This window comes from Canis aureus, chromosome 4 (assembly GCF_053574225.1).
Source record: "Canis aureus isolate CA01 chromosome 4, VMU_Caureus_v.1.0, whole genome shotgun sequence".
Taxonomy (NCBI): domain Eukaryota; kingdom Metazoa; phylum Chordata; class Mammalia; order Carnivora; family Canidae; genus Canis; species Canis aureus.
Window position 1 is genome coordinate 30722474 of NC_135614.1, and position 27362 is coordinate 30749835.

General features: G+C 59.0%; 1 protein-coding gene across 6 annotated transcripts in view; it reads left to right on the forward strand.

Moving 5' to 3' along the window:
• Positions 1–27362, forward strand: part of ZMIZ1 (zinc finger MIZ-type containing 1) — a 230700-nt gene that overhangs the window by 123601 nt on the left and 79737 nt on the right. For all 6 annotated transcript variants that reach the window (XM_077895172.1, XM_077895180.1, XM_077895177.1 and 3 more), the window contains 2 exons: positions 4869–4982; positions 12176–12281. In XM_077895172.1, the coding sequence (XP_077751298.1) occupies positions 4869–4982; positions 12176–12281 (220 nt within the window). The remainder of the gene's footprint in view (positions 1–4868; positions 4983–12175; positions 12282–27362) is intronic.

Consider the following 27362-nt stretch of genomic DNA (forward strand, 5'->3'; position numbering starts at 1 on the left):
CCCGGCCCCTGCCGCCTGCCCTCCCTGAGCCCACCCTGAGGCCCGGCAGAGCTGAGGCCCGTCCTCGGGAACGAGGGTGCATGTCCTCTCATAAGCATCAAGCAGAGCTCCCTCGGAAGCCCGGGCAGGGTCTGAGAGGAAATTGGAGAAGACTTGTTACAGATTGAACTCAGCCCCAACAGCTCCCCCAAACGCCAATTACGCCTCTGCTCACGGTCACGGAATAGAAGCCAGACGGTGGCTCCCTCCAGCCCCGTGCTCGCCGCCGCCGCCTCCTCCTCCTCTTCCTCCAGGCTCTGCAGGGCTTCTCCTGGCCCTGAGGGATCCGCTCCCAGTGGCCCCCATCCCCCCCCACAGTACAGGTGCACCGCCCTGCATGAGCCCCTCCTGACACCAGGCACGCGGCTCCCTCTGAGGTCTGCTCATGACCTGATCTTTCTCCCAGGCCTGCCTCTGCACCCCTAGACATTAGGGCGCCCTCTGCGCCCTCGAAGCATAGCCACAGAGCTCAGATTTACCAGTCAGCCAGTCTGCACCCTATTCCACCACTTGCTAGCTCCCTGACTCTGATGACGTTGCCCCTTCACCCCACTCGGTCTGTAGAATGGCATCAGAGTAGACTCCCAAAAAAAAAAAAAAACAAACAAACAAACAAAAAGAGTAGACTCCCGGCCTGCGTGGGCCAGGGCAGCTGGAAGCCCAGGGATCTCAGCCGCCTCCCCGGGCCCGCCCGTAACACACGCGTGTGAGCATTTGTGAGCACACGGATGTGCGCTGGAGCCTGACCCCGGTGCACTTGCAAGGGTCCCCCCCCCCCCCGCTCCCGAGCCATCCAGAGCTCCCTACACACCCCACATCCCCCTCCACACCTCCGGTCAGACACAGCCCAGCACTTAACATCTGTCTGCTCCACGGCTGCCCCAGAGGGCGGCGCGTCTGGCTGAAGACTGTTGATTCTCAGACGTCCTCTATCCTAATCAGAAGAGAAAGGCGAGCAGGTCTGCGTGCTCTGAGGATGACAGATGTGCTGGCTGTGCCTAGCTCTGGCTGGTGGGTCTGTGGCTCCCGGGGGGAGCTGTGCAGCCTCAGACTCCCAGGACTGCCTCACTTCCACGGCACAGGTTCCCCCACCCCACCCCACCTCACCCCACCCTGGTTCTAGCCATTGCTCACACTTGCCTTCCCCCAAGCACCCTACTGCCTCTCCTCCCTCCAGGCCTCAGGCTCCACTGCCTTTCCCTGCTCTCCACCCCGGGTACTGGAAGAACCAGTGCCCTCTCTACAATGCGCCCCACTCAGCAGTCACAGACACGTCTGGGCTGCATGTGCAAAGCCACACACATGGGCTAATTCCTGCACAGCGACCTCCCCCAGCTCACGGGGGTGAGCACCTGCACCCCCCATCTCTGAGCCCCACTGCTTCCTGGGCACCCAGCTGCCTCACCCATCTGCTCTTTCGCCTTTGAGACACAGGCCCTGTGGGGCACATATCAGGCCTCCCACCAGGCTGAGTTCTATGGGGGCAGAGGATGTGCTGTATTCATCTCAAAGTCAGCAGAGCCTAACACAGCGCCCAGGCCAGGGCCCACATGAGTTGAGGGAGAGCAGGGATGAACTGATCGATGGATAGCTAAGGGAATGAGTAGAAGGGTGGATGGATAGACACAGGGATGGGCAGTCAGGCAGGTAGATACTGATGATGGATGGATACATGGATGGATGAATGGATGGACAGGAGGTTGGATAACTTCTGGATGGATAGATAGGTAGGTAGGTAGATGAATGGATGGATGGGAAATGAATAAAGTAGTGAATGGTCGAATGGGTAGATGGGCAAGAGGATGGATGGATGGACTGATTCATTTTTGGATGGATGGACAGGTTGTTTGATTCACAGATGAACTAATCAGAAGATGCATTCATCACTTGGTCTGGGTAGCCAATCCAACAGGTCTGGGCTCTGGTGTCCCCTAATCCCCCCGCAACAGACTCAGTGGCCATTGGATATAGCCCAGATCTTCTTAGGAATTGTGGAGATAGGCAGACTGTCTAGTGGGAGGTGAGGCATTAGTACCCAGTCATGGCCACACCCAGGGAGGCTTCTGCCTATGATTCTAACCTGTGCTCCTGTCCCCAGACCATCGAAGGCTGGCCAGGCTCCCCGCACCCGGCCCTGGCCACTCCACATGCCAGTAGGGGCCTGTTCTGAAGCGGCCAGGTTGCCGGCCTCCACCACAGGGGGACCATCCTTTGGCCAGTTAACTGCTCACCAACCGTTTCTGCGTGGGCCTGGCCTTGTGCCAGCCTTACGAGTTCCAGAGGTGAACGGGGCACTATTTCTTCTCTCAAGAGGCTCATGGGAAGAAGGAACTGTGCAGAGGTCAGAACAGTAGCAGTCTGGACCTGGCACCTACTCCGTAATGGGGATGTCATCATTTAAATTGCTCCTACACCGTGGAGCAGCCCTGCGGGCTGTCACTGCCGCATCTTACCGATGAGGGGTCCCCAGGAACCCCCCCAGGCCCGTGTGGCTCAGTGGCTGAGATAGAGTCGGATCCAGGTCTCGTATTGCTGCGCAGTCCAGTGACCTCATGGTCAAAAGAGAAACAGAAGCACAGAGAGGGGAGGGGCTGGGCCAAGGCCACAGAGCTGCTGAGCGGGATGCCTGTGTTCTTTCTGCCAATGAGTCGCGCCCACTGGTGACCACCCAGAGCCCAAGCCGAAGGCCGCCTGGGCTGGCTGGCCTTGCAAGGGTGGAGAGGCGTGGAGCTGGGCTGGGCGTGCTACGGAAGGCTGCGTGCTCACGGGCCAGAACAAAACCGGGCCCCCGAGACCGGCCTCAGAAGCCACTTGTGAGCCTAGAGCCCCAAGCGGGGTGCCGAGGGTGAGGGTGCTACGGGCAGGCAGCTCCGAGAGCAGCATGTGGTGGCTGCTGACCCTGCTAATTGGGTGTGACATCACGTAAATAAACGGAATAACTCAGTTAGCCCAGAGAGGCTGCTGGGCAGGGAATTAGCCGATTTGCATGGCTTTGCGCATGGAGCCCGACGGCCACCCTCAGCCTCGGAAGGGGCACAGGTTAGGGAGCGAGCACAGGAGGCCGGGGCGAGGACCCCCGCTGCCCTCGCAGGGGCCCCTTCCTCCGTGTCTCCACATCAAGTGCGGGAGCTCTGCCTCCGCAGAAGGAGCAAGTGTGAGCCAGGGCCGAGGGCTGCCGAGCACAGCTGCGCTTCCAGGGGAGCCTCCGGGAGCCCGAGTCAGGGCCAAGGGCAGCCCCACTTGGGAGCACCCCACGCACCAGGCGCCCGCCGGGGCCGCATGAGCCTCACCTCTAACCCTCCCCGGCCCCGTGACCTCGCCCTCTTCTCCCCTCCGCGGCTCCCTCCCCCAGGGGCACCCTGTTCTAATTCACTTCACTGCCTTCCATCCATTTTTAAATCTTTCCTGCGTGAACCACGTTGTAAGAATTGTCACGAAACCCTACACGGAAGAAATAAAAATCCCCACCTGCAAGCTGTGATCTGTCATCCCCTTTTACAGATGGGACGACTGAGGTTCGAGAAGGTGAGGGACTGCCGTGGGTCCGCAGCTAGCAGGGGGGTGAAGGCAGAGGGAGCCCCCAGGGCCCTGGCCCCCCGGAGCTCCCACTGCACATTCCGTTCCTTCCTAGTGCTGAGACCTGGCAGCTGCTAAGTCCCCTCCCGGCCTTGGCTCCAAGGCAGAGCGAGCCGTGGGCTGGGATAAAGTGGCTGCCCAGGGGAAGTGCCTGTGTCTCCTGGCACCAAGGCAACAGGGCCTTAGACAGTCCCACCATCCCCCTTGCAGTTGGCTTACGCTCCGACCCTTGCAGACACACCCTAGGTGTCCCGCTGGAGGACCTACAGGCGGTGATGCCCATTGCTGGAATCCCAGCTCTGCCCCTCACCTGCTGTGTGACCCTGCGCCAGTCGCTCGTCTTCTGGGCTAGGGCCCGACTCAGCGGGGCCTGGGAAGACCTGGGCAGGTGTCAGAGAATGAAGCCACCCCGCCCACCCCGGCAGCCCTGTGGCCTGGGTCTGAAGCAGGATCTAGAGGCCTTGGCACCAAGATTCAGTCTCTGTCGACTCAGATGCCCTGACATCTGGGGGGTGGGGGTGGGGGGGCTTGAGCTCAGGCGTGGACCCCTCCCAACACTGCCAGCAGCCCCTGAGCCTGGCCAGACTGGGCCTGGGAAATGTGGTTTTGGGGAGCTAAGCCACGTACACCAGACCCTGGTGTGAGAATCTCGGGGACGCAGCGTGCTTTGTAGTTTAACTCCCCAGCTGGGTTTGGGCCCAGAGACCTCTGTCTGACCCACCTGACCCCCGCCCTATTTGGCCATGGCAAAGCTTCCCCTGAAGCCAGAGCTGGTGTACGTCCAGACCTGGGCGGTGGCGGCGGCGGCGGCGGTGGTGGTGGTGGTGGTGGTGGTGGTTAGGGGGAGAGGGCCTCATCAAGAAGGAATTTCCAGGGCTAGCCTGCCCTGGCTCGGGGAGAGCCAGCCCCCAAGTATGGGGGCCACCAGCCACCCTCCTGAGCCCTACAGAGGTCACCTGCCCCCTCTGCCAGCATCCAGAAATCACTACTATAATTGCCTTTCTCTATACCTTGATTTTCCTGTCTTTGCAGCTACTGCAGGCTACTAATCCCCATCCTGCAGGAATCGAGTGGGATGGATGCACAGAGAAAATGAATGACAGGTTGTTTGAGAAGGTTCCTTCATCCCGGCCCACTCCTTTCTTTGAGTGTCATCCCCGGGGAGGCCTGGGGTCCTTGCGGCCCCACACCCCCATACCACCCTGCCGGCCTCAGTGCTGGAGCTTCATGCTGCCTTCTTCCCTCTCCTGCAGCACTTACAGAACCCTGCCAACTTCCACAATGCCGCCACGGAGCTGCTGGACTGGTGTGGAGACCCGCGAGCCTTCCAGCGGCCCTTCGAGCAGAGCCTGATGGGCTGTTTGACGGTGAGTCTGCACCGCTCCTCACTACCCACAACCTGCACTTGCGCCCAGGGAGGATACCCCGGGTGGAGGTGGGGGTCGTGCACTTGTCCAGGTGTCGGAGAGGCCACACACAACAGAGGATGAGAGATAGAAAGACACCAGTGCTGGAGGGGACAGCCCTTCTGTGTGCACCCCCCTCCAACATATACCTGCAGGGAAACTAGTCTGATGGGGAGACACTGTCCTCAGGATGATGTGGGCTCCCCATACTTGATGGGAAGGCACGGGGCCACCGGGGGGCAGTTCCAAGTCTGAGGAGACAAATGTTCCACCATAAACAAAGCAGAGTCATGGAGGGTTTCTAGCCATCCTTTTATGCACTCATTCATTCATGTGGTTGGGCAAACGTCAGTGGAGCTCTTTCTATAGTTTTCCGTCCTTCTAACCATTCACAGAAGCCTTAATTGAGCTTCTATTATATCCATCCATCTATCCAAATAAACACTGATTGACCCCTCATTTATCACATATGATCCCCTCTGCTAAGTCCTGGGAAGCCACAGAAGACTTTGCCAAGCCGGAGTCCCTCTGTAGTGGGGGAGCCCGATGCGGAAAGAGAGGAGGCCGAGAGCACTGTGGGCGAGGGGAAGCAGCACCAAGAAAGGGAAGTGCTGGCTGCTGGGAGGGGGGGCGGCTGGTGACAAACCCAGGGGAGGCGCCCCAGACACCTCCGCGGGAGTTCCCGAGCCGCTGAGCAGAGTGAGCAAGTTCTAGGCACTTGGAACAGCAGGTGCAAAGGCCCAGCCGGACAGCAGAACCCAGAGAGCTGACGATCACTCGGCTCGGTTACAAGCCTAGGACACAGGCTGGGCAGAGGCCAGGCCCGGAGCTCGTGGCATGATGGGCCAAGCTCGGAGCTTGCCACCTGACAGCCTCGTGGAAGGAGCTCGCTGCCGGTGAATGACCCCAGCCATGTGACCTGCCCCCATAAGCATGAGGGAGCCTTGGTGGCCAGCGAGGGCGTCAGAAGGCCCCGAGTCAGCTCTGAGGAGAACACGGGTACCCCAAGGCTGGGGAGGAGGGCGCCCAGGTCGATGCCCGGTCAGGAAGGAACGATAGGTAAAGTGTGGGGGTGCCGTGTTCTCTGAAAAGCTCCGGATAGGAGGGAGGCGAAAGGCCTGGAACAGGAGTGACGTTGTCATGGGCCATCATCACAAAGCGCCCCTTCTGTGCCTGCCACTGCGCCTGGCCCACTACACACTCCTTCTCACCTAAGTCCTCACGCTGCATGAGGCGGGCCCTGCCATCACCCCCATTTTATAGAGGAGGAAGCGGAGGCTTGCTGGGATGGCTTCCCAAGGTCGCACAGCCCGTCAAAAGTGGCCCGTGACCTCTCGGCCTCTAGAGGAAATGCTCCTGGCCAGTCGGGATGTCAGCCAGGGATGCCGCTGAGACCTTCGGGGCTCCTCTGTTTGTCCGAGGCCGATGCCATCTACTGCCTTGGAACCACCAGGCCAAAGCAGGCGGCTGCCTACACTGCCCCACCCTCCCCATCCTCTAGCCCACTGGGCGCCCCTCCCTCTTCCAGCTCCCTTAATCCTCTTTGCAGGGACCCTGGTTCAGGCTAAGCCCCACAGGCAAGGACAGATGTTACCAGCCCCCCCCCCCCAATTCCACCCCAGCTGCTGACAGCCATAAGTGACGTAGGAGGTGGGGGCCGCACACAAGGTGTGGCCAGACTGGCTGCCACCATCCCCAGCACCCCGCCCTGAGCCTGCCCCTGCCTGGGATATAGGGATTCAGGGCTGAGTCACGCTATGGCCCTGGGCAGGCAGGGTGGGCACGGGGCACCAGATGACCGGTAAGCAGGCCTGCCCCAGCCCTCTTATTCACTTACTCAGTTGACAGACGTTCACCGAGGCCCTGTGCTCACGGGTGACCATGCAGACCCTCCCGTGTAAGCACAGCTTACCCCCCCATGTAAGCACAGCGGACTGTCTCCGTGTGCATTCCAGGGGGGACAGGGGAGGCAGACACTGAAGGAGCAAATGAGGACATAAGCCAGCGCCCCTGAGAGGGGTGAGGTGCCGGTCAGGAGAACTCTCCCGAGGAGGCGACCCCCAGCTGAGACCGGAATGGCCAGAAGGAGTCAGCCGTGAGAGGGGAGGGTGCTCCTGGCAGAGTGAACTGCTGGCACAAAGGTCCCGAGGCTTGATTTGTTCAAGGAACGGGAGGAAGTCTCAGGGGGCGCCTGGGCGGCTCCGTCAGTTAAGGATCCTTGGCTCAGGTCCTGACATTCACAGCTCAGGAGATGGAGCCCCAGTGTTGGGTTCAGTCTGCTTGGATATTCTCTCTCTCTCTCTGCCTCTTCCCCTGCTCGTGCGTGCTCGCTCTCGCTCTCTCTCAAATAAATAAATCGAGAAAGAGAGAAAGGAAGAAGTGTCAGATTCTCAGATGGCTGGAGCACAGGAGGGAGAAGGATACAAGATGAGGTCTAAGAGGGAAGCAGAAAGAAGCCAACACAGGATGTGACGGTCAAGGGAAAAGAGCTCAGATGTTATATGAAGGGTGATGGGGGGGCCTTGGAGGGTCTTAAGCTGGTGAGTGATAGGATATGATTTATGTGCGGACAGGAGCTCTGAAGGGGAGCATCCTAGAGGATAGGCTAGAGGGATTTGGGAGGTCTTCCTGGAGGAGCGAACCCAGGGAGGAGCCTGTAGGATCTGACTAGACAGCAGGGAGGCTGTGGCTTCTGGGGCAGGGACAACGGTGTGGACAGAAGCACAGTACCCGCTCTTCTGGGCCTCTCCTCATCACCAGACAGCTTGAGCCACACGCTTGGCCCAGTGGTGGGCTTTGACCCCCGCCACTTTGGCCTGCTGTGTGGCCACAAAGGGGCCTTTGGTTCACCTGCCACAGTTGCAGAGATGTTGCGTTTGACTGTCACTTGGAGCTCAGCGGAGCCAGCAGCAGGGACATGCGAGGCAGGGGGAGGTCACAGTGACCCCCTGGGTGCCCAGGGATCCCTGGGCTCTGTCTCCTGGGTGCCCAGGGATTCCTGGGCCCTGTCTCCTGGCATCCCTCTGAAGACCCTGCGGGCCGGACAGGGACGGGATCGTCACTTCTGCTTTACAAACGAGAGCTGAGAAAAGGGCAGCAGCCTGCTTGCTACATCCCATCCCAGGCTGGTCCTCCTGACCACCCCCCCCACTCCCCACCGGGCCCTGCTTCAAGTCCTCCTGTCCCCCTGCACATCCTCAGCCCCAGCCGTGTCCCATGGGCAGGGAGGGGATGCGGGAGGTCAGAGGTCCCCCGGGGCCTCAGCAGGACAGAGCTGCTGGGTTCCCCCGAACACACGCGCCCCTCCCCATCCAGGTGACAGATCAAGGGGACCCCTGGGAAGAAACGCCTTGGAATTTGGCCTCCTTGCAGGAGAGAAATTAAAAACCACTTAGCCTCAAGCCGTAAATGGGCACATTTTTGTCCTACTGGGACCAGGCCCTGGGGTGAAGAGCCGCTAGCAGCCTCCTGCCCCGCTCTCCCCTTCAGGCCCTGTGACCCCACAATGCAGTGGTGCAGGGGCCCTGTGGCCTCTCCTGGGGGCTTAGGGTGTGGGCCCTGGTCACCAGGTGTTTCCTGACTGAGCTGGCTGCGCCCCGTCTCCGGGTGCCCCCCTCGCCAGCTGGCCTCCCGGGCTCACTCCCTGGGGTGGGGCGAGTTCCATATGCTCAAGGCACAGAGAGGAGGAGGCTGGAGAACGGAAAGGGGGAGCCAGGAAGTTGAGGAACAGAGCCAGCGAGCCTAACACGGCAGTGCCCTCGCGGCTCTCCAGGGAGGACTTCCCCAGAGCCTCAGAGAATTCTCTGCGACAGCCTTCAGGGTGTGCACACCGGGCTCCTCGAGCTGGGCGCTGGGTCCACGACTCTCGTCTGCACTAGGAGGGCATTTCACAGATAGGGAGACTGAGGCCCAGAGAGCCTAAGTCGCTTGGGTGAGGTACAGCAGCTAGAAAGTGCCAGAACAGAACCCCATCTCTGTGCCCAACTCCCAGGCAACAGCAGCAACAGCCACAAGTACCTGCCCACCCCTGCCCCGAGAGGGCTGGCCGAGTGGGGAGAGGGTCTGCCATTGGGGGCTTCTGTTGAGTGCCCCGGGATGGAACTGGGGGGCACGTGGAACTTCCAGGGCTCACACACCCAGCCCCGGCCACGGAGGAGGAACGTGAGGCTCAGAGGGGTTGAGGAGCTGGCCTCGGTCGCAGGGTGTAGGTCGGGGTGGGATGACAGTGCGGCCAGCCCACCTCCAGGTCCCCTGCCGTCCTCCGCACATGTCACGGGCCGGTCCCCCCTCTAGCATCTCCGGGACAGCGTGGCCTGTTCATGGCCAGGAGGCTCACCACTTTTCAAGGCAGCACACTCCCTCGACGGGACTAACTGGACTAACTGGCCACGTGACCTTGAGCACACGCCCTCTGTCATCTCCGGGCTTCAGTGTCCCCATGGCACGAGGGGCTGGACTCCCTGGCCTGTGGGTCCTGCCCCCTGGGCCCCGGGGTCCAGCAGCAGAGCAGCGGCCAGCAGAGGGCAGCAGCGGTGCTGCCGCCAGCCTTGGAGGAGGAGGGGTCTCCCAAGTCCACCGTCCCCGTCCCCACCGCTGCCAATCAGACCCGCCTCACAACACTGACCTGGGTGCCAGGCTGGGCCAGAGAAGCCGGGCTGTGTACTTAAGGCCCTCGAGGGCCTCGGGGTCCCACCTAGCCACACCTGCGCTGTGCTGACTTTCAGCAAGGCCTTGCCCTCTCTGGGCCTTGGTGAAAGGTGGACATCGCCAGTGACCCGTGTAAACGCTGGGGCTCGGGATTCTGTGACAAGCAGAATCAGATCAGCACCACGCCCTTCTTGCACAATTTAGCTAGTTTTTTGGTGTGTGTGTGTGTGTGTTTTAAACCAGAGCAACAGGATTAGCCAGTATTGGCCAAACAGGGACCTTTGCCTTCCTGCCCTCAACACAGGGCCTGAGGGTTCCTCTCCCTGCCAGTTGAGAGTTACGGCCTTAACCCCTTGTGGGCTGAAAAAGAGCCGCTCATGGGAAGAGCCCAGTCTTGGCGGCCTGACTGCTTGGGGCTGCACCCGGGCTCTATCATGGACAAGATGCTTCACCTCTGTCTCGTATCTGTACTCAGTTTCCTCATCTGTAAAACCGCCTCCTGGAGCTGTTGGGAGAATTTGGCACTTGACGGCTGACAAAGCTCTCGCTCAGCCCTCCTCCCAGGGAGCCAGCGTTCTCGTTAGGCGCGCTGTCTGTCCATGTCAACATTTCCCACCAACAGCAGCCTCACTAATGCACAAGTCCAAACAACTCGTCTGTGCTCACTCAAATCCACCCAAAGAAAAGGTCGCCACTGTCACCATCTAAGCCAAAGGGACCCTTTCAGGCCCACTGCAGAGAGTGCCTGTCTCCAGACCTGAAACCATCAGCGGGCCTCAGAGAGCTTAGTGGCCTTGGTTTTTCTGCTTGGACAGTGAGACGAACAGTGAGGATGGCTGGCCCTGAGGTGGCCCAGAGCCTCTGGATCAAGGGGTGTGTGTGGGGACAGCAGGTGCCTTAAGAACCGTAGTGAGGAGTAAATAGAGCCCGTGGAAAAGATGCCTGGGGGAAGAGACGACTTCTGTGTCAGAGGCTTCTGTTTGCAGCAGAGAAGCTGAGCAAACATTCCACCCTGAGAAGTCCTTTCTCCTCCCTGCCCTGGGAGATCCCAGGAGATGAGGGGTGGGGAAGCAGCACCCCATTCCAAGAGGCCGTGGTGGTCCTGGGAAGGGAGGGTGCACCAGCTACTGCCTGGTTCCCCGTGCACACTCTGTCCAGGCCTTAAGTGTTCATGTTCTTTAAATGACAGGCTTGGCCTAGATCTGCGGGTTTCCCAGCCTTTTTAGGCCTGGAGCCCTTGTAATGAACCCTTAAATACAGAGGAGATAACAGGGCACCTGCTCCGATGGTTCCAGGGGCCAGACTAAGCCCCATGGCAGCCTGAGGCCCTCCGAGCGCCTCTGGAGCAGGTGTCCCTAGGGGCATGCCGGTGGAGTCTCCCCCCCCGCCCCCCCCTAACTGCACAAGCCCCCACATCTGGGAGCACTCCTTTCCCACTCAGCCGTGGCCGCTCCAGCTGCTTCCTGCACAGACTCCATCTTCCAAGGCCCTTCCTTGTTCATAAGAAAACCTAATTTTGCTGCCGTTAATGAGGAAGGCGGGCAGGAGGGAGCAGGTCAGGCTGTGGCAGGACACCTGGGATCGGGCGGGGAAGGAGGGAAGGTGGATGGGCCCCCAGAGCGCCCCGCCCCACACTGCCCCCAGGGACTGACGGCCCTCCCTGTCCCTCACCTCTCCCCGGTCTGGCCCACACTTCAGAGGTTCTCAAGAAGGGAGGGACCCCCGGGCTGCAGATACACAGCTGTCAGCAAGGTTCTGTTGACACGCTTATGTGTGCCAGCAGGTGCTTGCTGAGCGTGCGGGGCCTGCAGTCTCTGGGCCTGAGAGGCTTCAGGGGGCCTGGTGCAGAGCTGAGTCCTGGGGAGCAGAGGTGTGTCCATCTGGAAAGGCCTTAGCGATCTGTCAGGCAGCTCCGAGCTCAAGCTCCGTGGAGCAATGTGTCCTAAATCCGTGCTTCTCCTTAGGCAAAGGCTTTGACTCAGGAGGGGCCAGTGCTGCTGGGTGAGGACCGTGCCTGCAATAGTGAGGGCAGCAAGCACCCACGAAGGTGGGTGCAGGAGCTCAGGGAGGGATGGGGAGAGGTGCTAGGTGCGGGAGATATCCCGGGCCGGGACTTAGAAGGGAGTTTGGGAGCTGCCCCGGGGGGAGCGAGGCCTGGCCCCTAGCCATCCAAAAGGCAATGTACAGCACCTTTTGGAATGTGGCCACAGCGAGTCCTTGAAAAGCCACAGGGTCCAGCGGTTGGGGTTAGGTCCTTCAGCAGGCAAGAAACCCCTGAGGGCAGGGGCCAGGACCGCAGGGCCTGGCATGGAGGAGGTGCTTGTCCGCGTTTGCTGAGTGACTGAGCAAGGCACACTTTGAGTCTCAGCTACGCCTGACCTTGGGGACTCGCCCTGGCCTGCCTGCCTCACTGCCCCGCCTGCTGAATGGACACATCGCCACTCCAGGCTCCGAGGCCTGGCGCCGGCAGTGACTCACCAGGCCCTTCCTCTCTCTCTCGCTGGCAGGTGGTCAGTCGGGTGGCAGCTCAGCAAGGCTTTGACCTGGACCTCGGTTACAGACTGCTGGCGGTGTGTGCTGCGAACCGAGACAAGTTCACTCCCAAGTCTGCGGGTAGGTGACTGCTGGCGGTTCCACAGATGTTCCTGGGAGGTGGGAGGATAACCAGAGTCTAACCCGGGCTGCACGCCCCCCGCCCGCCCCCCAGCTGGCGCCTCGGTTCATCCAGGGCTGGTGTGAGCCTCCAAGGAGCAGCAGCTTGTCCACTGGGCTATGCGGCCCACGGCTGAGGCCTGTCCCTCCTCTCAGGCAGTGTTCTTATCCGCGGGGGTGCCCCGGGCCCGGCCGGGGGCCCAAGCACACCCACACCCGACAGGCGTCCTCTCCTTTCATCACCCTAATGACCCCTTGGCATAAGCGCTGTGATCATCCCCATTTTACAGATGAGGGGACTGAGGCTCAGAGAATTCAAGGAGGTTTCTCCAGGTCACAGAGCCGGAAAGCAGCAGAACTGGGGTTTGAGCCCAGGCCTGTCCTCTAGAGTCGACATGCTTCACCCCAACACGCCTCTGTGTTCATTCAAAACATTTGCATTTAAAATAAAACACAAAATAAGGGTGAATCAGTATGTGCAAGGTTCTAGAAGCCTACTCACAGAGCTTTCTCCCTCACCACTTGGTCACGCAATGGGACCGCCTGCCTCTGTGTTAAACGCGGGCCGCGGAACGTGCCGGCCGCACTGTGTCTGAGGGCTTTAAGCACACCAAGGATATGGTTCCGCGTTTCCCACCAACCTCAGGATCTTGCTTCAGCGGGGGGCGTGGTGTAAGCTTTCACTCCGACAGACCTGGGACAGCCCGGCCCTGTCACTTGCCAAGTGTGTGACCTCTGAGCCTCAGTTGATCTCCTTGGGAAGGCAGGAATGACGGTGAGACTGACCCTGGAGGGGTCATTGTAAGTTCTAGATGGATGCGCAGTGCCAAACGCAGTGTCCAGATGTTGTTAACCTTTTTTTATGTTAGAGCAATTTATTGAAAAAGAAAAAACAAAATCAATTATTTCCTGTGTATGACAATAAAACAGACGTTTTCTCTGAATTCGTCAATCAGTTCTTTGGAGTGGACATAGAGTCAGCCTGGATGAAAAGGTGTAAAAGGCGTCTCACGATGTATTTTCATAAATCTGCTCAACCTGTAATCTCTCGAATGCGGGTTCATGCTCCTCGCCGTGTACGTTTGCAGAGCCCGGGCATGCGAGGCGGGGCAGTGCGGGAGGTGTGCGCAGTTACGGTTAGCCGGTGGCGACTCTGAAGTCCTCGCTGTGCCAGCCGTGTTGGGATGTCGCCATTGTATTGAGCTGTTGGCCAAAGAATGGTCTTGGAATATCATAAGTGATGTCTATTCCTAATGGAATCTGCAGGGGTTTTTTGGGTTTTTGTTTTTTTGGGTTTTTTTTGGAATCTGCGGTTTTAATAACTTAAGTCAATACAATTTTGACAAGGTAAGAATTGTTACTTATCCGGGAAGGATTTATATCCACGCCTCTGTTGAGCACCTGCTCTGTGCGGACAACCTGGCCAGATCGGGGTTAGGATGAGGGGTAGCGACGCATGTGCTCAACCTCAGGAAACGAGTCTAGAGCAGGGGTCAGCAAACTTCCGTCAAAAGCCGGAGAGGAAAACAGGTTAGCCTTCGCAGGCTACACAGAAACAACCTTAGACGATATGTAAACAGATGAGTATGGCTAATCCCGATAAAACCTCATTTATGAAATCAGGTGATCGTCTGTGGTTTCCCGACCCCAGTCTAGAAGGAAAGAAAAACATCAAATAATCATAGCCGTGTGTGGGTGTGCGTGTGCATGTGTGTAAATTCAAGCTCTAGAAAGTGCCATGAAGGGTAAGGCAGGGATGCTGTGAGACCCCTCGGGGGTGCGGGAAGGCTTCCCTGAGCCCGGAAGATTGAGACGTGTTAAATAGGTAAAGAAGAAGAGGAAGGGCCTCTTCGCAGGTAAAAGGAACAGCCTGAACAAAGGTCCTGAGGTAGAAGGAAGCATGGCTTTGTGGCAGAACTAAAACAAGGACAGTGGTTCCAGAGCCCAGAGGCAGGAACCAACAGCAGTCAGACACACAGGGCCTGTCTCGAGGGTTGTGGTTTCTGTGCTACGAATGATAAGAACATGGCTAAATTCTCATTTTGCAAAGATCACTCTGGCTATGAAGGAGGAACAGCTTGCGTAGGGGGAGGGGCCGCGTAGATGCAGGGAGTGGGTTGGCAGATGGCTGCGGACAAGGGTGGTGGTGGCCGACAAGGGTGGTGGTGGCCGGCCCAGGAAGGTTCCCCTGCTGTGGGATGGAGTGGAGAGAAAGGGATGAACCCAGGGGTGCGTAAGAGGCAACACCAAGACCTGGAAAGTGTGGCCTGGGGGGCCGGAGGACAACAGGAGAGTGGCTGTCGCAGAAGACCCAGCTACTCCCTCAACGTGGACGAGAGGCTCGGGTCCCAAGGCAGCCGGTCCCTCAGGGGCTCTCGTGCCCCCGGCTGGCACGGACAGGATGCCCTCTTACACTTGGCTGCAGCGCACTCGGTTGTGTGAGACAGCGGGTATTGTCTCCATTTACGGATCAGGAAATAGAAGCCCAGAGAGGTGTGTGACTTACCTGTCGTCACACAGCTCATGAAGGATAGAGCTGGGCCTTCAGCCCAGAGCCAGAGCCGACTCGGGCCCAGTCTCCGTCCACTCCATCACAGCTGCCTCTGGACCTCAACTGCAAAGGCCCCTGTGTTCCTGGGCAGGATCTGGGAAGGCAGTCCATTTGGGAGAGCCCCCCAGTTCGCTCGCATCTCTGTAGCCTGGCCCTGCCCTCTGCTGAGTGGTGTTCCAGCCTCGCTCCTCCTGCAACAAGGGCTTTGTTCTTCCTTCTGTTTGTGCTCCCCGTTGTGCACGGCTCTTCACAGTTTATGGAGCCTTTTCCTGGGCATCGTGTCTGTTAAGTCGCAGGATATACCCTGAGGTGGGGCCTCCGCGCACCCACTCTGCAGCTGAGAACGCCGAGGCCCGATAATGCCCGTGGCTCTGCGATTGCTTTAATTCCCCTCTTGGCACTCAAACCCCGTGGGCTTGACTAACCACCTCCCGCGGTTCGCACCCCCACCTTGGGAAGTGCGGTGGCTCTAGCTCCCAGCCAGGCCCCTGCTGGGCCCTTCCTGGGGAAGGCAGGCTGCCAGCCTGAGGGCAGAGGCTTCAGCTGCTGCTTTTGTAAGGATAAAGGGTCTGGCAGGTCGGGTCATGAGAGGGGTGCAGGCTGTGGGGGGTTGGGTGGTGACCCCGAGTTCTCAGGCGGCTCCAACTCTGGCTCCCATCTCCACCGCCCCCCAGAGCTGTGGCCTCATCTGTAAAGAGGGACGATGTGCCTCCCCGCAGGCCGCCTGTGAGGGTTAATGCGGCCCCCTAATTGTGGAAGTAGGGGGAGCTACCCATACCCGATGAGCACAGTGGTGCCGAGTAACGGGCCGCCAGCCCTCCGTCTGCCCTTGACCCCTTCCCCGGCCTCCCCACAAAGTGCCCCGTCTCTGAGGCCTGTGCAGCCCCAGCTGGGCTGTTTCCCACTGTACTGTCTCCCGAGGCTCAGGGTGGTGCACGACCTGCTGTAACCCCACCTCTGGGTGCAGCCCTGAGGGTCGCCATGGCCTCGGGGGGTCACACTGGCCACAGCCAGGCCGCTGCGGTTCCAGAGCATGCTCTGTCCACAGAGCTCCTGCCGTCAGCCCATGTTACCTCTCGCCCTCCTCTCCATTTCCGCCTGGGCTCTGGTTGTGTCTGACTGGCGTGTGCAGTTCTCACCCTCCAAGTCTCTCCCTCTCCTTTCTCTCTGAGGGTCTCTGGTGTCCTATGTCTGTCTCTGTCGGTCCTTCCTTTCACTACTGCCCCTCAGACCTTCTCCCTGTGTGTGTGTGTGTCTGTGTGTGGTAGTGAGGGTGTCTGTGTGTTGAGGATACAGATCTGTATCTGGGGGTATGCATCCATGTGTGTGTTTGTGTGTATACTAATCTGTATTTGGGTGTGTGCATCTGTGTGTGTGTGTGTGTGGTGAGCGTGTGGTGTGTCGGAGATACAAATCTGTGTCTAGGGGTGTGCATGTGTGTGTGTGTCTGTTGGGGATGTGTATCCATATCTGGGGGTGTGCATCCATGTGTGTATGTGTGTCTGTTGGGAATGTGGTCTGTGTCTGGGGGCATGCATCCATGTTTGTGTGTGTGTGTCGGTGATGTGTATCCGTGTCTGGGGGTGTGCATCTGTGTATGTGTGGTGGTGAATGTGTGTGTGTGTGTGTGTCTGTTGGGGATGTGTATCCATGTCTGGGGGTATGCATCCATGTTTGTGCGTGTATGTGTCAGGGATGCGTATCCATGTGTTGGGGTGTGTGTGTGTCTGTGTCTGTTGGGGATGTGTATCCGTGTGTTGGGGTGTGCATCCGTGTGTAAGTGTGTGTCGGGGATGTGTATCTGGGTGGGGGCACCTGTCTGTACGGTAGCTGCATGCCTGTGGTCTGTGGGGACGCACACGTCCATGCGTGCGCCTGTGTCAGGGCGCCGTGCCCGTTGGTGTGCCCACCCCCCCACGACCCCCACCCCCCGCCGGCTCCCGGTCCGTCTGTCTGTCCCCAGCAGGCCCCGGCAGCGGCAGCGGGGATGAGATCATGCGGGAGCAGCGGGGCTTTGTGGGGAGGGCGGCGGAGCTGGGCTGGGCTGGGCTGGGCTGGGCTGTGCGCCTGCCTCACGGGCCTGGGGGCAGTGCTGAGCGCTGCACGGTGTGCGTGTGCGCGCCTGCGTGTGTGTGTGTGTGTGTGTGTGTGTGTGTGTGTGTGTGTGTGAGAGAGAGAGAGAGAGAGAGAGAGAGAGGGAGACGGAGACGGAGCGGGAGCGCAGAGCAGACACTGCAGCAAACCGCCACGCCAGGCGTCTGCACGTGGGCCCCCCGCCTCCCAGCCCCCAGCTCTTTGTTCTGGCGCAGCCTTTAGCCTGTGCGCTCGCACACGGGAGCACGCGCACGCGGGCACGCCGGCCGGAGGCTCCCGGGGGGGCAGGGCCCGCCGCCCCTGCTCGGCCTCCCGGAAGGCCACCTGCCTGGCGCCTCCCCGCGCCCCGAGGCCGCAGCGCCCCCGCCCCCACGGCCGCCCGTGCCAGCCCCCAGCAACTTGGCAGGCGGCGCGGAAATGTCAGCCTCCCCGCACCGAGCGGCCCACGCCTGCCGGCTGGGCAGGCACCGAGCGGCGGGCGCTCCCCCAGAGCCCCTGCCTGCCGCGGCCGCCGTCCCAGGTCGCATGACTCTGTGTCCACCCAGCTGACCCCAGCAGAACAGGGGGGGGGGGGGGGGCCGCCAGCACCCGAGGGCAGGAGGCCCAGGGCCCGGAGGCTGCAGCGGGCCCCGCCCCGGGTCCCAGCAAGGTGGGGCCGAGCCCAGGCGCCAGTGCCCGCTGCCCGTCCTCGGTCCCTCCCGCCTCCCCGCCCGACAGGGCCAGCGTGGCGCTGGGCTCTCGCGTGGGAGACGAGAAGCCGGGGCTGTGGGCAGATGGGCCCCATGCGGCGAGCAGCGGGTGCCGGAGATGCCAGGTCTTCCCAGCAGGGTCCTGGGAGAGGTGACCAAGTGGGCTTTGGAGAAGGGTCCAGAGCATGGGGGAGACAGAGGGATCGGGGCCGGAAGACGGTGCCCCTGACAACCCTTCCTTGAGGACGAGCAGAGGGCGGGTGCCAGTCACCCGCCTGTGGGCTGCATGTGACCCGCAGACATCTGAGCTCCGATGTTTGGTGGTTTTTAAAAATGCGTATTAGTTGCCAACATTTGCTCTTTGGGAGATTGCACCGTGCCGTGAAATGCCTGTCTTCCTCTGAATGGGAAACCTTGGAGCCGCAACTCACCGCTAAGTGGGTGACAGCTGACCCCTCCGAGGGGCCGGTGCCTCCCCGGTTGTCTCGTGCCTCCAGCACTCTCTGAGTCTGGGAAGCCGGCAGGCCCTGCGGATGGACGCGTGTGTTTCTGCCCTCTGCTCTGTGCACACCCTCGTGTCCCGACACAGCGGCCTGAGCCCAGGGCCCCGGAGTGGAGACCCAAGCAAGGCGCATCACCCGCTTTGTGTCCACAAACACCTGCTTGCCAGCCAGGTCATTTTACTACTTGTACCCAGGACTCTTTTTTTTATATATATAAATTTATTTTTTTATTGGTATTCAATTTGCCAACATATAGAATAACACCCAGTGCTCATCCCGTCAAGTGCCCCCCTCAGTGCCCGTCACCCAGTCACCCCCACCCCCCGCCCACCTCCCCTTCCACCACCCCTAGTTCGTTTCCCAGAGTTAGGACTCTTAAGCAGGAGAAGGAGAAGGAGGCTCTAAACTGCTTCCCTCTGTCTTTGACAACAATCCTTCTTACTCCCACCTGGCTGGACGGGGGGCTCTCAGGCCTCCCTGGTGGTGGGGACATTGCTGGTCTCCTCTCTCAGAGGCTCTGCTTCCATCTCCACCTTCGTGCCTCCCCCAGGACCCCACCCCGCCCCCCTCTGCCTCTGCCCACCCCAGAGCACGCAGCCACCTTCCCGTCACCGTCACCATCACCAGGGAGGACAAATGGCCTCATTCAGGGACACCCTGCCAGATCTGTCTCTCTAAGACAAAGCTGTGCGCAGCTCTGCGTGAAAAATGGCTCGCGGCCGCCCAGTGAGCGGGCGGGATTGGTGGGTGCAAATTGCAGGGGATTTGTTAACGCTTGCCGGCTTCCCCAGAAACAGCGGGGCAGGCGGGCCCTTGCCCTTGAAATGCCAGGCCGCCAGGCTGGGCACCTTGTCAAGGCTGGGGACAGACTTCCTCCTGGACACTGGCCCCCTCCCCCACATCCCAGCTCTGCTGAGCTGGGATGTGGGGGAGGGATTTGGCTTCCTTCCTCCTGCACTCCAGGGCAGGTCCCGCTCAGGAAAGGGCTCTGGATTTCATCACCAGGCCCCTGGGAACAACTCCTGGTCAGCCCTATTTAATGGATGAAACCTGTTCCCAGGGCTTGCTCACCTCCTGCTGATTCACTGCTATGGGAGCGGCTGCAGGGGCTCTTATCAGCATGCCCATTCTATAGAAGAGGAAACTAAGGCTCCGATGGGAGAAACAGACCCGGGCCACGTGACTCACGGTGCTGGGAGAGGGCTTGGACCTCCAGCTGGTCAGATGTGGAACCCAGGGAGTAGTCCCCCTTCCGAGTGACCCTGAGTGAGCAGGTGGGGTAGGTCATCCTGGGCCAGTGGTGCCCAGCTCCCCTTCCATCTCCCGGCTCCCCGAGGGCAGAGGCCTGGGATCCGGTGGCCTGTCTCCGCTCTTGGAGAAAAAGAACAGTGAGGAGGAGCACACGTGACAGGGTTTGCAGACGCAGCATTCCGGGCTAAGGCACTGGGGGGAGGAGTAGCCCTGGGGTGTCCGGAGCGCACAGTGGGGAGCCAGGCAGTGCCACCGAAGAATGGGAGAGGACAGACTGGGATGCAGCTACAGGGCCCTGGAAAGACAGAGCTGAGTATTTCCATGGCCGCCCCACAGCCAGTAAAACCAGTCTCTCAAGAATTACTACGTGGAAATGCTTAGGATATAATATTAATTTTCAGAAGGGTAACAAAAATGGTTAAGTTCAGTGTGACCTCAACCAGGTGCACAGGAAACAGAAAACAAAATATACCCAAATGTCAACTTATAAATAATGGATCTATCTGGAATGGGGCGGGGGGGTGCAGGGGAGTAGGTGGGTAGGGCGGTGACACTTTATTTCCCACATTTTCTGCGGGGAGCAAGCACAGATTCTGTTTTTAAGCAGAAGCAGCCACGGGCATTGTTGGTTCCTCTGGCATTTGGCTGGTGCTGGCAGGGGTGGAGCGAGACGAGAGTGCCCTTGTCTCCAGGCTGGCTCAGCAGTTTTCTCTCTCTGGTTCCCTGGGAGCCCCCGGGGGCAGGCCTCTGCTTGTCAGGAGGCTACTCTTCCTGTCTCCCTCTCTTCGGCGGGATTAGCTCATCGCTGGCTCCCCCACAGAGCCGGGGTGTGCAAGGACACAGCTGCCTGAGGCCCAGCTGGTACATATCTGCTTTCCAGGCCTGTCCAGAAGGCGAGGGGGCAGAGGGCTGAGGGCATCGGCTTACGCAGGGGGGCGTCTGGGGGCCGGGACCCCGACAGGCAGTCGGGAGCCCTCTCGGGATGAGGCTGCTTCTCCTACCTGGACCCTCACAGCCCCAGTCCAGGGCCCCAGCTGCACATACTCAGGCTGTGTGATTGGGGTGGGGGTCTGGGAGGGGCGGGGAGGGATTGACCAGGCTCCTGCAAGGGGAGGTGAGGCTGCGGGGGGCTCCTCTATCTAGTGATGTGCATCTGAATTTGGGTGCAACCAAATTCAAATGCAACCCGCAACCAACATGCCGGTGTAAGAGGTTTATTCTGGAGGATCCCAGAGAACTCCCATTGAGAAGCAGGGAAAGACAGGGAAGGGAAGGAGTTCAATGAAAATCTGTTGTTAAGTGCTGTACCTGCTGTGACCACCTGCCAGGGAGCTCCAGGAGACCGTGGAGCCCGCCTCTCGGCCCCAGAAGCAAGGACAAGGAGTTATTTATCCTGCAGCTGGTGTCCATTATTATCGGTTGAGGGCTGCTTGGGGTTGAGGCGTGGATGCCCCCTCCAGGGTTTGCCTTAGTGACGAAGCCCGGCACAGTCAGAGGCACACACAGGAAGCAGAGGGCATTGCGACCAAGCACCCACAGGGCCAGAGCAAGGCACTTGCCACCATTTCCATCGCTTGCAGCCCATCCTCGACAACCCTACCACATTCCAGTCCTGTTCATATTGATTGTATCCTTCACGTTGCTACTCGCTTATTTTCAAGATAGAAATTTTAAGAGGGGCAACTTCCTATCTCATATGCCACTAACTGGCAGACCAGTCTCCCTGGCCACATTTAGAAACTAACTCTCCGAATCAGGATGCCAAAGCCCATGCCCTGTGTCTGGGTTGAGCCACAGGTGTGTCTGGTGCCTGTTAGAGCCTGGGGCCAGCTCTCTGCCAGTTAAAAAAAAAAAGAGAGAGAGGTGGGGGTTTAGGGAATTGGGAGTCCCCTCCTTGAAATAGTGACATCCCAGACATGGGAAGAGATCTGACGTAGCAATGGATTCTTGTTGGGGCCCGTGACCATCCGAGGCATCTCGGCATGGTCACATGGCCTAGTCCACACCTGTCAAAGAGGAGAGTCCTGGCCAAGGCCACGGGGGCCTGGGTGCCACCCGCTACCTCAGGGCCCTTCCAAGTCCATTTCTTCCACAGGCCAAAGCCTTCACTCCTTTTCTCTACCTCCATGGCTACAGGAAGAATGACGAGGTCGTGGGCGTGAGACTCCCTCTCAAAATACAAAATACTAAACCAGAATTTTCAGGCAAGGAATGACTGTCGTCTTGTCCTGTCCCACTCTGTGCCAAGCACAAGGGCTACAAACATATATAAATGCACCACACACACAGTCCCCGCTCTTGAGATTTGAAATAAATGAATGGTCCCATTCTGTGGGTGAGAAATGACAGTAATCCTACACACAAACACAGCCCTTTACACAGCCTCCCTTGTCCGGCCCCGTGAGATCCCCAGGGCAGGCTTATCCCCATTTAAAGAGGAGGGGACTGCAGCTCCAAGGGGTGGGGAGGTGGCCTCAGGGGGAGCAGAAGTGGGACCAGAAGTGGGACCAGAGCTCTGGCCAGCCCATCCCTGCTTCTCTGCATGTGTCCCCCGAGGAGTGGACACAGCCTCTGGGGAGATGCAGGCCCACAGTTACCACCCTACAGGCACCAGGGTCGTCACCCTGCAGCCACCGTGCCATCCAGCCCAAAGGCACGTTCGGGACAGAGATCCTGCCAAAACCACCCCCACTGCCCCGGGGTGCCCTGAGGATGCCATGGCTGCCCGAGACGTTAATAAAGCCATCGGCAGCAATTAATTCTGCAGAGGAAAGAGCCAGGTAAGAGGATTAAGGAAGCCAGAGCTTTGGTTTTAAGATGGAGCTTAGCATTCCCACCGACAGAGGAGGGATTTCGGGGGATCCGCCGGCGTGAGAGTGAAATGGAGCAGGGGCTTGGCAGAAGGCAGGCGAGGTGGTGACGGGACTTCTGAAGCAAGCTTTGCTGGCCACACAGCCTTATAAATTCTCTTCTGGGTTCAACAGACAGGTGGGAACTAGCAATGGTGCGGGTGCCGGGACCCTCAATCTCGCCTGTTTAGACTTACAGGGCAGGGCATCTGGATTGGCAAAAAAAAAAAAAAATCTGATTTCTAGCCCCTTCCTGTTGTGACCATGGCCAACACGTGGTCAGCCTTTTCTTGGCACTGGGCGCTCACTGTGTGTAGCAACAATGAACCCACGTCTTCCACATGGTGATCTCAGCCAGACCCATGTCTACCCCATTTTACAGATGAGGGAACTGGGGCTGGGGAAGACTGAGTCGTTTGATCAAGGCCATTTGACTAAAAAAGAGCCAGGACTGTGGTTCAAACCAGAATGTCTGACCCTGAAGCCATAGGCTGCTCCATACTCTCTATGAACGGGTTGATATGAAGTCTGGGGAAGGACACGTTTAATGACTCAAGAGAACGTGTCAAGATCACCTGAACTGCTTGCAGATGGAGGTATTAAGTGTTTGACAGTGATTTGTCCTTGTCGGTAGGTTAAACACCCTCCTGTCTTTGAGCTTATTCAACACTCACAGTCCCAGGGATGGTGAGTGGCAGAGAGCCTGGCACAGAGTAAGCATTCAGTACATGCCAGATGTTATGATTGAAGTGTCCTGGTCAGCCCCAATTTCAAATATTTTCCCCAGAAGCCTTTCAGCTATTTCATAGAGAGGAGTGGGGGGTTAAAGCCATAGACTCTGGGGCAATCGGCCTGGATATGAATCCCACCCAGCCTTCCACTCACCAGCCGCGTGACCTTGGAAAAAGCCACTTAACTGCTCTGTGCCATGGTTGCCTCATTTGATAAAAGGGGTAATAATAACGCCTACATCATAGGCACTCACTGGGTGAACGGATGTACAGTGCTCAGGACAGGACCTGGGATATAGTAAGTGCTGTGTCCGTGTTAGCGATTTTATTCCAAGGTGTTGGCATTCAGACTGTCTTAGGATGCCTCCTGTACCTGGAGGTTACACAAAAGTCTGCACCTGACCCTGTGTCATGATTTGGGGCCTAGAAAATATGGAATCTGTGTGTGTAGATAGGGCCAAGATAAATGCCACCATACGTACCTCCGAGAGGGTAGGAGATATGAGTGGGGTGACGGCCTCCCCCTGAGGTTCCAAGAGAGGTTCACATGGGGTCCAGAATGCATCTCCCTTCACCCCAAGAAGGGGAGGCTGAACCTCAGATGGGGAGGCAGGCTGCCTGCTGGAGTGGAGGGTAGAGAGTTGGCTGTGCCTTGGGCTGGGAACGTTTGAGGGCCTCTTTTGTCCCAGCAACCCTTCCCAAAAATTCTCTCAAGAGAGAAAGTCATGTTTAAAGTAACATTTATTGAGCTCCTGCTTCAGGCCAGACACTGTGCTGGGTATTTTATGAACATCAACTCTGACCCTCACAAGGAACCAACCCATTTTATAGATTGCGAAACTGATGCACAAAGAGATTTTTTTTTTTTTTACCCGCCCAAAGTAACCCAAATCCTTTGTAACAAAGCAAGGGATGATTGGATAGATGGTTCTGAGTGGATGGATGTTTGATGGGTTGGGACTGAAGAGAAGGAGGAAAGAAAGGAGAGCAGGATGGAGGATGGGTGTGCACCAGGGCAGGCCCCAACTCCAAGCTCTTGCTGTTTCTGCTCCTCCCTGGTCATGCCTTCTCTCTCTGGGATCAGGCTCATTGTGAGTGACCCCCTGGCTGGTCCGCAGGGCACACCTGGCAAGCAGAGTCTGAGAGGAAGATCTTGGCCAACAGAACCTGCCCCCTTGCCCGGCACCAGCTACCCTGGGTCAGCCTGCACAGCAGAGCCAGGAGAGGCCAGGCCTTGAAAATGGTGGGTCTCGGCCTGCAGGCCCCTAGTTCTCATTGCCTGCACATTTTCAGCCACCCTCAAGTCAGGCCCAGCGAGCTTCTGGGATAGGACCGGTCTCAGGACATGCAAAGCCAAGATCTGGAAACCAGAGCTGGGCCCACATGGGGTAGGGGTCCAAGCTCAGGCACCAGGGTCAGGCTGACCTAGGCTCAGCCCACCTTCATCATGTCCTTGCCACCTGTGACCCTCCTACCCTCTCACGAAATCTTCAGTACAAAGTACTTAACACAAGCTGGCATCGCAGAAGGGCTACATAATCATTCGGATTAAGTCTTGCGTGGTCACAGTGCAGGCTCCGAACCCGAACCGACTCCGCTGTGTGACTTTATGCAAATCGCTTCACTTCTCCCAAGCTTGGGGGTCCAGCAGATTTAGAATCTGGGTCTCCTGGCTAGAGCAGCAGCAATTCTGTTTCCATGGCAACCCAGCTGCCTCTCAAGGGACCATCTGGATCACATCACCCTGGCAAGGTGCTGCCCAGGCAACCAGGTGTTTGTGTTTTGCAGTGGAAGCTCTGCTAGGTGGTAATTCCCCTCACAGGGGACAAGGTCGTGGCCAGGCAGTGGCTGGAAGGGAGGTGTGGGCACCTTGGGCCAGGCCTGCTGCCCTTGCACTTCCTGCGGGCGGAGAGAAACACACCTCAGCGCTTGAGAACTCTGACTTTCCTTGCAGAGCTGTTAACAGTCGCCTCTTTCTATTCCTGGGCACATTTCCTGGCTTGTTGAGGCTGGCCAGGTGGGAAACACTGCCTGGGGCAGGACTCCTGTAGGGAATTCCAAAGGGCCCAGTCTCACCTGCTTGGGATGAAGAGCTACTATTGTCTTCTGGCTGCAAACAGAAATCACTGGGGTAGGGAGGAGGAGTGAAATGAGGAGCCTGCCTTTCAAACAGGCACATAATTATGACAGCAGGAACTCAGTGCGAAGGATCAGCTAAATTCACCCCTTCAACAAGTGGGCACGGGCGCGTGGTACATGCAGACGTGGTGATGGGCCCTTGAGTAACCCTGGAAACTGGGCCCTCAAGGAGCTCACAGGGACCCCAAGGCTCAGGGGAAGGGTAATGTCAACAGACCCACAGCAGCAGAGGGTGAAGCTGAGCCAAGACGACTAGGTGGAACCCCCTGGGGCCAGCCCCTGGCGGCCCCTCCCAGCCCGTGGGGTTGGGCAGTTCAGAGGGACACCCCCCCCTCACTGCCATCACTTCACGAAGGGGGGGGCCCTGGGCTCCCAGGACAAACAGTCCCTGAGACAGAGGTCTAGCCCCTTTCCAGATGGGGAAGCCAGGGCTCCAAGGAGTGAGGAGTGAGGTCGCGCCCAGGGTCCGCTGCTGCAATCCTGGTGGGCTGCCTGGGAAAGCTCCATCCCCGCCCCCAGACCCCAGGCCTCCGTCTAAGCTGAGGAAAACAGTCCTTCCCCGCCTCTGTCCTTCTTTCTCCCTCCCTCCCCATCTCCCTCCTCTCCCTGGTCTCCCTCTCCCCCCTCTCCCTCCCGGTCCCCCCTCCTCCCACTCCCGCCCGCTCCCTCGCTCCCTCTCTCCTTCGGTTCCTTTGTCTCTCCTTTCCCCTTGGGACCGCAGCTCCATGCGCCACTGGGCCCGCGGGCTGCAGCTTGGCCCTGCCTGGGAGCCCTGCCTGAGCCTGGGGTGCAGCCAGCCCCCTCCAGGCCGCGGGGTCCCTGGCACAGGTACAGCACCCGGGTCCTGCCCCAGCCCAGGCCCCAGAAACGCCAGCTGCCCCCTCCTGCCCCCCTCCTACGTACCCTCCGCCGCCGAGGAAGTGACATAATTGCCTGTATTCCCATTTCCTCCAGGCTCCCCACTCTCAGATGTGTGCCCCAGATGTTTAGACTCACTTCCTCCCAATTAAGCGTCTGCCAGGAGGCCGGGAGGCGAGGGGCCGCGTGTGCCTGCACACTCGGGCTGGGAAGGAGAAAATGGGAACCTGCCCTCCCCGGGACCACCGGGCACCCAGGGCTACTGGGCTCCGTGGGGAAGCTGAGGGGCTGGGAGGGAGGCCAGAGGCCCCTGGGTTGGGGGCCTGCCACCCACCCAGCTGCCGTGGAAGCTGGGTACCTAGGGGGTCTCCAGGGGGAGATCCTTGGGCTCAGCCCCGGGGGGATGGGGCTCCTGGGTCTGGGTCTTCTCCTCCCAGGTAAGAAAAAGAAAGAGGAGCAGAAAAGTACCACCCCCTCTAAAAAGCAAGGTCAGGGAGTGGGCAGGTGGCTGCCCAGATGGGGTCTGTTTCCTCTGAGGCACTGATGCCCTCGGCCAAGGCTGGGCCTCAGCGTCTAGTCCCAGGCTCCCTCTTTGTACTGCAAAGGTCACTGGGTGTCACAGTCCCGTGTCCACGCAGCCAGGTGTCACACAAAGAACAGTGGTATCCAGGTGGAATAAGAGCCCATGGCCACCAACGGGGCAGCTACTGCACAGGGTGCCACCTGGGGCCATGGGACACTCCAGCTCAGAACCAGCAGGGTTTCCAGTCCTGTGAGAAATCTCCTGAGGCTGTTAATGTTGAGACCACCCTTTCTTTAAGACCCGGTGCTAGCTAGGCCAGCTGTGACGGAGGGCTGGCTCCCGGAGGCCAGTGGACAGGCATGGGCCTTGGATCACCGGGGACCCAACCCAGGACAGAGGGACCCATGACTCATGGAAGAAGGAAGGGTCAGTCTGCAGAGTTTGTGGGATGTTCACTGAATGCAGAAAGGGGCCTCGGGCTGTGTCAGCAGGGAAGGGTCCTGTGGAGCCCCTGAACTGGGCTGAGGGTCAGAGGGCAGGGACACTGTGAGGCAGAGAAATTACCCATATGGGAAGTACCCAGCATTCAGGCAGGCCACCCCGGGCTTGCATCCTGCTCCCCTGCCTTCAAGCTGTGCCACTTCAGGCAACTGGCATGACCTCTCTGGGCCTCAGCTGTGGTATCAGGAAATGGGGCTAACCGTACCTCCCTGCCAGGGTTGTTTGTGTTGGGGTGTTGAGGGTCAGATGGGATGATATGGGGTAGGGCGGCTGTGCCTGTGTGTGTGTGTGGTGCAAACTAGGTATCCGCTTGCCAGGTCCCAGTCACAGGCAAGCCAGGTGGGTGGATAGCA